At 50.8% G+C, this 12,064-nt stretch overlaps 1 protein-coding gene across 1 annotated transcript in view; it reads right to left on the reverse strand.

Moving 5' to 3' along the window:
• Positions 1-10,480, reverse strand: part of LOC116989133 (active breakpoint cluster region-related protein-like) — a 19,669-nt gene extending 9,189 nt beyond the window's left edge. The window contains exon 1 of the mRNA XM_033046358.1: positions 10,420-10,480. Within this exon, the coding sequence (XP_032902249.1) occupies positions 10,420-10,480 (61 nt within the window). The remainder of the gene's footprint in view (positions 1-10,419) is intronic.
• Positions 10,481-12,064: the final 1,584 nt, after the last annotated feature.

Genomic DNA, 12,064 nt, shown 5'->3' on the forward strand with positions numbered 1-12,064 from the left:
CAGAAAAGCCGGAAATCTCCAAGACCGGACAATAGAAACTTACAAAATTCTTAAGGGGTTGGACAGGCTAGATGCAGGAAGATTGTTCCCGATGTTGGGGAAGTCCAGAACAAGGGGTCACAGTTTAAGGATAAAGGGGAAATCTTTTAGGACTGAGATGAGAAAAACATTTTTTACACAGAGAATGGTGAATCTCTGGAATTCTCTGCCATAGAATGTAGTTGAGGCCAGTTCATTGGCTATATTTAAGAGGGAGTTAGATGTGGCCCTTGTGGCTAAAGGGATCAGGGGGTATGGAGAGAAGGCAGGTACAGGATACTGAGTTGGATGATCAGCCATGATCATATTGAATGGCGGTGCAGGCTCGAAGGGCCGAATGACCTACTCCTGCACCTATTTTCTATGTTTCTATGTTTCCCCCTCTACCCTCCAGCTCTGTGCCAAACAACTGGCACCGGTCTACATAGACATTTTCAATCGGTCCCTGCAAACATGTACTGTCCCTGCCTGCTTCAAAGTCTCCACTATTGTCCCTGTACCCAGAAAGGCAAGGATTACTGATTTTAATGACTACAGGCTTGTCGCACTGACCTCTGTAGTCATGACGACCCTGGAAAGACTTGTGCTGGCCAAGCTGAAAAATATCACAAACCCCCTGCTGGACCGGGCCAATAGATCAGTGGATGACGCAGTCAATCTGGGCCTACACTTCATCCTAGACCGCCAGGGGACCGATGCAAGGATTTTGTTTGTTGATTTTAGCTCTGCATTCAACACCATTGTGCCAGAGCTACTAGACTCCAAACTCTCCAAATTTCTTTAGTCAGTGGGTGGTAAATCTGTGGAATTCATCTGTGGAGGCAGTCATTAGGTATTTTTTAAAGCGGAGATAGACAAATACTTGATTAGTACGTGTGTCAGGTGTCACGGGGAGAAGGCAGGAGAATGGGAGGAAATGGTAGATCAGCCATGATTCAATGGCAGAGTAGACTCGATGGGCGGAATGGCCTACGCCTGCTCCAATGACTTATGAACATGAGGAGCAACTTTTTCACCCAGGGTGGTGGATATATGGAACGAGCTGCCAGAGGAGGTAATTGAGGCAGGTACTATATAAGCATTCAAAATACATTTGGACAGGTACATGGATAGCAAAGGTTTAGATGGACTAATAAATGGCAAGGCATCTTGGTCGGCATGGTCTAGTTGGGCTAAATGGCCTGCATCAATGCTATGATATCCTCTCATTACTGCCGCCATGCTTCCCTTTCAAAGCATGAAAAACACAGAAATGTAGAGCATTGGGAACCGGCAAAATGTCTGCGTCAAACATGGTGCCGAGATACACAATCCATATCCCTCCTTATGCACGCACCTATCCAGAAGTCTCTTAAACACCACTATTGTACCTGCCTCCACCATCACCCCCGGCAGCTCATTCCAGGCACCATCCCGTGTAAAACAACTTGCCCCTGCACATCTTGCCCCTTGCCCCAAGACTTGCCCCTGCACCTCACCTTAAAACATAGTTTGGGGAGGGACAAATCTATGTGACATTTTGATGCTGACTATCGAGCTGACCTATGCCTTTCATTATTTTATACACTTCTATTAGGTCTCCCCGCAACCTCCGGCGTTCCAGAGAAAACAATCCGAGTGTCCAAACTCTTCCTGTAACTAATACCCCCAAATCCAAGCATCAACCTGGTAAACCTTCTCCGCACCCTCTCCAAAGCCCCACATCCTTCCTCGAATAGGGCGACCAGAACAGCGTGCAATACTCCAAATGCAGCCTGGCCAACATATTATAAAGCTGCATCATGTCATTGTGACTCTTATACTGAATGCCCCGACCTATGAAGGCAAGTATACAATACGCCTTCTTCACCATTCTATCTACTTGTGTGCCCACTGTCAGGGAGTTATGGACGGACCCCAAGACCCCTCTGTACGTCAATGCTGTTAAGGGTCATGTCATTTATTGTATATTTTCTCCTTCATTCAACTTTGCACAGTGCAACACCTCACACATGCTTGGGTCAAGCTACACCTGCCATTTCTCCGCCTATTTCTATAGCTGATCTATATCCCGCTGTACACGTTGACAGCCTTCCTCACAGTCCATGATCTCAGCTATCATGGTGTCATCTGCAAACTTACTAACCATTCCGTCTTTAGGGCCTGTCCCACTGAACGAGGTCATTTAAGAACTCTCCCGAGTTTAAAAAAAATTTCAAACTCGTGGTAAGCACGTAGAATGTACGTAGCGGGTACGTCGGAGCTCGGGACGTCTCTTAGCGGCTCGTAACGCTAAGGCAGGTACTCGAGAAATGCGGTAAGCCCGTGAAGACTCGTGAGGATTTTTCAACATGTTGAAAAATGTCCACGAGAGCCCCGAGTACCTACGAGCAGCCATTACCGTAATTCTCCGAGTTCAAATCAGGGGAAACACGGGAGAACTCGTGAATTACCTCGTACAGTGGGACAGGGGCTTAAGTTATTGACATATATTACAGACAGCAGAGGTCCCAGCATAGATGCATCTTCCAACATAATCAAGGACGAGTCTCACCCCGGCCACTCCCTCGTCTCCCATCAGGCAAAAGGTATAGAAGTGTGAAAACGCACACCTCCAGATTCAGGGACAGTTTCTCCCAGCTGTTATCAGGCAACTGAATCAACCTATCACAACCAGAGGGCAGTGCTGAACTACAATCTACCTCATTGGAGATGCCAGAGAGTAATGGTGGATAACTGTTTGTCAGGTTGGAGGCCAGTGACTAGTGGGGTGCCTCAGGGATCTGTGTTGGGTCCACTGTTGTTTGTCATATACATGAATGATCTGGATGATGGTGTGGTAAATTGGATTAGTAAGTATGCAGATGATACTAAGATAGGTGGTGTTGTGGATAATGAAGTAGATTTTCAAAGACTACAGAGAGATTTAGGCCATTTGGAAGAGTGGGCTGAAAGATGGCAGTTGGAGTTTAATGCTGTTAAGTGTGAGGTGCTACATCTTGGCAGGACAAATCAAAATAGGGCGTACATGGTAAATGGTAGCGAATTGAGGAATGCAGTTGAACAGAGGGATCCAGGAATAACTGTGCATAGTTCCCTGAAGGTGGAATCACATGTAGATAGGGTGGTAAAGAAAGCTTTTGGCGTGCTGGCCTTTATAAATCAGAGCATTGAGTATAGAAGTTGGGAGGTAATGTTAAAATTGTACAAGGCATTGGTGAGGCCAATTCTGGAGTATGGTGTACAATTTTGGTCGCCAAATTATAGAAAAGGTGTCAACAAGAGTACAGAGGAGATTTACTAGAATGTTGCCTGGGTTTCAGCAACTAAGTTACAGAGAAAGGTTGAACAAGATAGGTCTTTATTCTTTGGAGCGCAGAAGGTTAAGGGGGGACTTGATAGAGATCTTTAAAATGATGAGAGGGATAGACAGAGATGATGTGGATAAGCTATTTCCATTGAGAGTAGGGAAGATTCAAACGAGGACACGATTTGAGAATTAAGGGACAAAAGTTTCAGGGTAACTTCTTTACTCAGAGAGTGGTAGCTGTGTGGAATGGGCGTCCAGTGGAAGTGGTGGAGGCAGGTTCGATTTTATCATTTAAAAATAAATTGGATAGGTATATGGACGGGAAGGGAATGGAAGGTTATTGTCTGAGTGCAGGTAGATGGGACTAGGGGAGAATACGTGTTCGGCACGGACTAGAAGGGCCGAGATGGCCTGTTTCCGTGCTGTAATTGTTATATGGTTATATGGTTATTGGGGACCTTCGGACCTTCAGCACTATTGCACTGCCCACTTTCTCTGCAGACACTGGAATGTCGCAGGGCTGGTCTGACCTGTCTCTGAACAACAACAGCACGTTGACAAGTGCTGAGCAACGTTCCTGCCTCCGCCAACCCGCAGTGTACCCGGTCACACCTACTTGTTCACGTTACACATGTCCACTCCCGTCTCCCAGAGTGTTGTTCCCTGCCCTCCTCAACTCCACGTCTATTCAGTTTAGAGGTCCCGGAGAAAACCAGAGCTCCTGGAGAAAACCCATGCAGGTCACAGGGAGAACGGCCAAACTCCAAACAGACAGCACCCACAGTTAGGATGGAACCCGGGTCTCTGCCACTGTGAGGCAGCAACTCTACCGCTGCGCCACCGTGCTGCCTGCATTCATTCATTGCCTCATCCCCAGCACACAGTCGTACAGCACGGAACAGGCCCTTCGGCCCGACCCGTCCATGCCGACCAAGATATCAATCTACACCAATCCTATTACAAACATAGAAAAATAGATGCAGGAGTAGGCCATTCGGCCCTACCAGCCAGCACCGCCATTCAATATGATCATGGCTGATCATCTAAAATCAGTACCCCGTTCCGGCTATTCCCCCATATCCCTCGATTCCATTAGTCCTAAGAGCTAAATTTAACACTCTCTTGAAAACATCCAGTAAATTGGCCTCCACTGCCTTCTATGGCAGAGAATTCCACAGATTCACAACTCTTTGGGTGAAAACGTTTTTCCTCGTCTCAGTCCTAAATGGCCGGCCCCTTATTCTTAAACTTTGACCCATTCACCCACCCGACCCATTTCCCTCCAAACCTTTCCTATCCATGTTCTTTAAATGCTGTTATAATACCTGCTTCATCTACCTCCTTAGTTTGGTTTAGAGATACAGCATGGAAACAGACCCTTTAATCTATCGAGTCCACACAAACCTGTGATCCCCACACAATAATTCTACATCAGCCCTGTTTCACATCCCACACACTACGGGCAGCCGGGGGAGGGGGTCGGCTTCTGGCGGGGGCTGTCAGGGGCCAGTGGGGGTGGGAGCGTCCTGCACTCACTCCATCCCCCCTCAACCCCCGCCATCCACTCTTCCTCACTCTCAGGCAGCACAGCCATTCCCGCCCATTGTGTTCTCATTGTGACGTAGAACATGCAAGTATTACCGCGCAGGCGCAGCTGACGGGCACGACAAGTGGAAAAATGATTTATTAGAGCTTAAAATGTGAATAACTCTTAAAATATAACAACAATTTAAATGTTAAAGATGAGATTTATTCAGTCCATTCTTTCTTGTTGCGTCTTTTGTTGCGTTCTGGAGCCGAGGGATGCGGGCGGCTTCAGGCGGGAAGCTTCCTGCAGCTGGGGACGTAACGGCTTCAGGCGGGGACCGACAGGAGCATGCTGTTGCCGGCGGAGGGGGTTGGCTTCAGGCGGGGGCCGGAGGGGAGTGTCCTGCAGCCGGGGACCGAGATGCCTTCAGGGGGCTGATGGGGGAGGGGTGGGGGTGGGGGAGCATTCTGCTGCTGAGGACGGGACGGCTTCAGGTGGGGGCCGGTGTGGGGGGTGGAGGGTTGCCGTGGCCTGCCGTTGCCGGCCTGCCGCTGTGTGGCGGGGTGGGTGTGAGCGGAGGGGTTGTGTGTGCGTGGGCTGGGGGGGTTTGTGGGGGGGGGGGAAGAAAGCTCGGAGTATAGACGGGGTTGTGGGGTAGAGGGGGTTTTCATTGGCAGGAGAGGAGATCAATCTGCGCACGCGCGGGTTTTAAGATTTTTAAACCTCGCTAACTTTTACATTAGACCACCGATCGGAATGAAACTTGATGCACTCGCAGCACAGGAGAACGGTGAGTAAGTTGTCGAAAATTGTAGCCTTATCGTGTACCGTTTTTGCACAAATAGAAAGACCACGCAAACCGGAAAATAACAAGATCAGAGTTTTAATTATGTATAGATGCCCCGCCCAGTGAAGGTAAGCCTTTTTCACCACTCTATCTACTTGTGTGGCCACTTTCAGGGAGTTATGGACTTGGATCCTAAAACCCCTCTGTACGTCAATGCTGTTAAGGGTCTTGACATTTATTGTATATTTTCTCCTTCATTCAACTTCGCAAAGTGCAACACCTCACACTTGCTCGGGTCAAACTATATCCGCCATTTCTCCGCCTATTTCTATAGTTGATCTATATCCCACTGTATACATTGGCAGCCTTCCTCACAGTCCATGATCCCAGCAATCATGGTGTCATCTGCAAACTTACTAACCATTCCCTCAAAGTTATTGACATATATTACAGACAGCAGAGGTCCCAGCATAGATGCATCTTCCAATATAATCCAGGATGGGTCGCAGTGTTCCCGCAGTGTACCCGGTCACACCTACTTGTTCACATTACACATGTCCACTGCCGTCTCCCAGAGTGTTGTTCCCTGCCCTCCTCAACTCCGCGTCTATTCAGTTTAGAGGTACAGCACGGAAACAGGCCCTTCGGCCCACCGAGTCCGCGTCGGCCAGCCATCCCAGCACCATCCTGTACACTGGGGACAACTCACAATTTACTGCACGTCTTTGGAGTGTGGGAGGAAACCAGAGCTCCCGGAGAAAACCAACCCAGGTCACAGGGAGAACGGCCAAACTCCAAACAGGCAGCACCCACAGCCAGGATGAAACCCTGGTCTCTGCCGCTGCGAGGCAGCAACTCTACCGCTGCGCCATCGTGCTGCCCGCATTCATTCATTGCCCCATCCCCAGCACACAGTCGTACAGCACCGAACAGGCCCTTCACCCCGACCCATCCATCACGACCAAGATATCAATCTACACCAATCCTATTAGAAACATAGAAAAATAGGTGCAGGAGTAGGCCATTCGGCCCTTCGAGCCAGCACCGCCATTCAATATGATCATGACTGATCATCTAAAATCAGTACCCCGTTCCTGCCTTCTCCCCATATCCCTTGATTCCATTAGTCCTAAGAACTAAATCTAACACTCTCATGAAAACATCCAGTGAATTCCACAGATTCACAACTCTCTGGGTGAAAACGTTTTTCTTCGTCTCAGTCCTAAATGACCGACCCCTTATTCTTGAACTGTGACCCATTCACCCACCCGACCCATTTCCCTCCAAACCTTTCCTATCCATGTTCTTTAAATGCTGTTATAATACCTGCGTCAACTACCTCCTTAGTTTGGTTTAGAGATACAGCATGGAAACAGACCCTTTAATCTATCGAGTCCACACAAACCTGTGATCCCCACACAATAATTCTACATCAGCCCTGTTTCACATCCCACACACTAGGGGCAATGTACAAAAGCCAATTAACCTACAAATCTGCACCTCTTTGGAATGTGGGGGGGAAACGGAGCACCCGGAGAAAACCCACGCGGTCACGGGGCGAACGAACAAACTCCGTACAGACAGCACCCATAGGCAGGATTGAACCCAGATCTCTGGTGCTGTGAGGCAGCAACTCTACCGCTGTGCCTTCCCCTCTGGCAGCTTGTTACATATACCCAGTGTGAAAACGTTTCCACTCAGGTTCCTATTAAATCTTACCCCTCTCATTTTGATGCTATGTTCTCCAGTTCTTGATTCCTTTACTCTGGGTAAAATACTTTGTACATTCACCCTATCTATTCCCCTCATGATTATACACACCACTCACTATAAGATCACCCTTTATCCTTCTGCCCTCTAAGAAATAAAGTCCTAGCCTGCCCGATCTCTCCCTGTAGCTCAGATTCTCAAGTGCTGGCAACATCCTCGTAAATTTTCTCTCCACGCTTTTTAACTTGACAAAATGTTTCCCGAGGCAAGGTAACCAATATTGAAGACAATACTCTAAATGCAGCCTCACCAACGACTCGTACAACTGTAACATCCCAACTTCGATACACAGTGCTCTGACTGATGAAGGCCAAAGTGCTGAAAGCCGTTGTGACCACCCTATCTACCTGTGATGCCACTTTCAAGGAACTAAGTAACTGCACTCCTAGGAAAGTCACAAATGTGCTGCAGTAACTCAGCGGGTCAGGCAGCATCTCTGGAGAACATGGATAGGTGACCTTTCGGGTGGGGACGCTTCTTCAGACTGATTGCAAGAGTCCCTGACCCACTGAGTTACGCCAGTATTTGGAGTCCTTCCTTGGTAAACCAGCATGCACCTGTACTCCTAGATCCCTCTGCTCTACAACACTCCCCAGAGCCCTGCCACTCACTGTGAAGGTCCTGCCCTGGTTTAACTCCCCAAATGTAACACCCCGCACTTATCTGTATTGAACTCCATTAACCATTTCCTCAGCCCACCTGCCCAACATTTAGTTGAGAGATACAGCTCGGACACAGGCCCTTCGGCCCACCGAGTCCGCACCGACCCGTGATCCCCGCACACTAACACTATCCTACACACACAAGGGACAATTTTACACATACGCCAAGCCAATTAACCTCCAAATATGTACATCTTTGCAGCGTGGGAGGAAATCGAAGATCTCGGAGAAAACCCACACGGTCAATAGACAATAGGTGCAGGAGTAGGCCATTCGGCCCTTCGAGCCAGCACCACCATTCAATGTGATCATGGCTGATCATCCCCAAACAGTACCCCGTTCCTGCCTTCTCCCCATATCCCCTGATTCCGCTATCTTTAAGAGCCCTATCTAGCTCTCTCTTGAAAGCATCCAGAGAACCGGCCTCCACCGCCCTCTGAGGCAGAGAATTCCACAGACTCACCACTCTCTGTGAGAAAAAGTGTTTCCTCGTCTCCGTTCTAAATGGCTTACTCCTTATTCTTAAACTGTGGCCCCTGGTTCTGGACTCCCCCAACATCGGGAACATGTTTCCTGCCTCTAGCGTGTCTAAACCCCTTAACAATCTTATATGTTTCAATGAGATAACCTCTTATCCTTCTAAACTCCAGAGTGTACAAGCCCCCGGTCACGGGGAGAACGTACAAACTCCATGCAGACAGCGCCCGTAGTTGAACCCTGGATGGAACCCGGCTCTGTGGCGCTGCAAGAGCTGTAATGCAGCAACTCCACCGCTCTGCCACTGGCCCGATGATCAAGATACTGCCGTAATTCTTAATAACCATCTTTGCAGTCTCCAAAACCACCCACTGCAAACTTGCTAATCATGTCATGTACATTCTCATCTAAATCGCTGATATAAACCACAAACAGCAATGGGCCCAGCACCGATCCCCGAGGCACACCCTCATCACAGGCCTCCAGTCCGAAAAACACCCTTCCACCCTCACCCTCTGCATCCTTCCACCAAGCCAACTCTCTATCCAGTCGGCCAGCTCTCCCTGGACCCCATGCCATCTAACCTTCCACAGCAGGAGGGGCGGCACGGTGGGGCAGCTGCTGCCTCACAGGGCTAGAGATCCGGGTTCAATCCTGACCACGGGTGCTGTCTGTGTGGAGCTTGTACATTCTTCCCGTGACCTGTGTGGGTTTTCTCTGGGAGCTCTGGTTTCCTCCCACACTCCAAAGGCTTGTAGTTTAATTGGCTTCAGGATAGAGCTGGTGTACGGGGGTCACGGGTCGGGGGGACTTGGTGGGGCAAAGGGCCTGTTTCTACTCTGTATCTCTAAACTAAACTAAGTAGCCTACCATGCGGAACCTTATCAAATGCCTTGCTGGTCCATATAGACAATGCCTGCAACTACACCCTCATTCATTTGTGAAATCATACTGACTATCCCTAATCAACCCTTAGCTATCCAAATGCATGTATATCTTATCCTCAGATGCCCCCTCGAACCCCCCTCACCCCCAGTAACAGCTCACCCTACGTCAGGCGTATTGGTTTAAAGATCACAGCTTTACCCCAGCCTAGAAAGATTAAACCCTATCTTGAATTTAACCCTGATTAAACCCCCACCAGTACTGTACCCCAGTGTTACACACAGACCCGTCCCCACCAGTACTGTACCCCAGTGTTACACACAGACCCGTCCCCACCAATACTGTACCCCAGTGTTACACACAGGCCCATCCCCAGCTGTACCGTACACAAGGATTGGGACAGAGTGGGAGAGGTGAGAGAGAGAGGGGAGGAGGGAGAGGGGGGCAGGGAGAGGGTGGACATGGAGAGGGGGGCAGGGAGAGGGGGTGGCAGGGAGAGGGGGTGGGGCAGGGAGGGGGGGGGCAGGGAGAGGGGGGGCAGGGAGAGGGGGTGGCAGGGAGGGGGGGGGGCAGGGAGAGGGGGGGCAGGGAGAGGGGGGCAGGGAGAGGGGTGGACAGGGAGAGGGGGGGGCAGGGGGGGGACAGGGAGAGGGGGGGCAGGGAGAGGGGGGGCAGGGAGAGGGGGGGCAGGGAGAGGAGCGGGGCAGGGAGAGGGGTGGGCAGGGAGAGGGGGGGCAAGGGAGAGCAGGGAGAGGGGGTGGCAGGGAGGGGGGGGCAGGAGAGGGGGGGGCAGGGAGAGGGGGGCAGGGAGAGGGGGGGCAGGGGGGGGGGCAGGGAGAGGGGGGGGGCAGAGGGCAGGGAGAGGGGGGCAGGGAGGGGGGGGGGCAGGGAGGGGGGGGGGCAGGGAGGGGGGGGGCAGGGAGAGGGGGGGGGGCAGAGGGCAGGGAGAGGGGGGCAGGGAGAGGGGGGAAGGGAGACTTACTGCTGTAGAGAGTGTTGATCCAGGAGAGCCGAGGTGGAGGCTGGTGACTGACGGGGTCCATGATCCCCCTTCGTCTCCTGGCTCATCCCACACAGGGGCTCCCACAGTCAGACCCCCCCGCGCCCCTGTGTCTCCCCCCTCACTCGCTGCCCCGTCCTTCAGTCTCCCCTCCCTTCCCTGTCTCTCCCTCTCCTCCCGGTGTCTCCCACACTCACTCTCTCCACAAAACCTCCGCTCTCTCTCTCTCTCTCCCCCCTCCCGCACTCACCCTCCCCTCACTGACCACCTCCTCTCTCCCCCCTCCCTCACAGTCTCTCACTCTCCCTCCCTCACTGCCGGTCTCCCCGTTGCCGCTGCCGGTGCTCGGGGCCTCTGCGACGTGGAGCAGCTGGACACCGCCGCCGCTCTCTGCAGCCGGGACAATGCAGCGGCTGCTGCCCACACACACACACACGCCTCCCCCCTCCCCCTCCCCGCAGCGTGCAGGAGACAGGCCCTTCAGCCCCACCGGCCTATCCTACCGCAGCGATACCCTTCCACCGCCCCCCCCTGCACCTCTACACCCCCATATTGCCCATTTACAGTGCCCTCCATAATGTTTGGGACAAAGACCCATCATTTATTTATTTGCCTCTGTACTCCACAATTTGAGATTTGTAATTAAAAAAAAATCACATGTGGTTAAAGTGCACATTGTCATATTTCAATAAAGGCCATTTTTATACGTTTTGGTTTCACCATGTAGAAATTACAGCTGTGTTTATAGTCCCCCCCCATTTCAGGGCACCATAATGTTTGGGACACAGCAATGTCATGTAAAAGAAAGTAGTCATGTTTAGTATTTTGTTGCGTATCCTTTGCATGCAATGACTGCTTGAAGTCTGCGATTCATGGACATCACCAGTTGCTGGGTGTCTTCTCTGGTGATGCTCTGCCAGGCCTGTATTGCAGCCATCTTTAACTTATGCTTGTTTTGGGGGCTAGTACCCTTCAGTTTTCTCTTCAGCATATAAAGGGCATGCTCAGTTGGGTTCAGATCGGGTGATTGACTTGGCCACTCAAGAATTGACAATTTTTTAGCCTTGAAAAACATCTTTGTTGCTTTAGCAGTATGTTTGGGATCATTGTCTTGCTGTAGAATGAACAGCCAGCCCATGAGTTACAAGGCATTTGTTTGAACTTGAGCAGATAGGATGTGTCATACACTTCAGAATTCATTATGCTACTACCATTAGCAGTTGATACCATCATCCCTTCCAAGCTGGTTATCAAGCTCACAGGTACACAAAAATACTGGAGAAACTCAGCGGGTGCAGCAGCATCTATGGAGCGAAGGAAATAGGTGACGTTTCGGGCAAAAACCCTTCTTCAAACTGATGGGAGGTAGGGGGGAGGAGGAGCCCGAGGGCGGGGGGATGGGAGGAGACAGCTCGAGGGTTAAGGAAGGGGAGGAGACAGCAAGGGCTAGCAAAACTGGGAGAATTCAACGTTCATGCCATCCGGACGCAAGCAACCCAGGCGGAATATGAGGTGCTGTTCCTCCAATTTCCGGTGTTGCTCACTCTGGCAATGGAGGAGACCCAGGACAGAGAGGTCAGATTGGGAATGGGAGGGGGAGTTGAAGTGCTGAGCCACCGGGAGTTCA

Source organism: Amblyraja radiata, chromosome 28 (genome assembly GCF_010909765.2).
Source record: "Amblyraja radiata isolate CabotCenter1 chromosome 28, sAmbRad1.1.pri, whole genome shotgun sequence".
Classification (NCBI taxonomy): Eukaryota; Metazoa; Chordata; class Chondrichthyes; order Rajiformes; family Rajidae; genus Amblyraja; species Amblyraja radiata.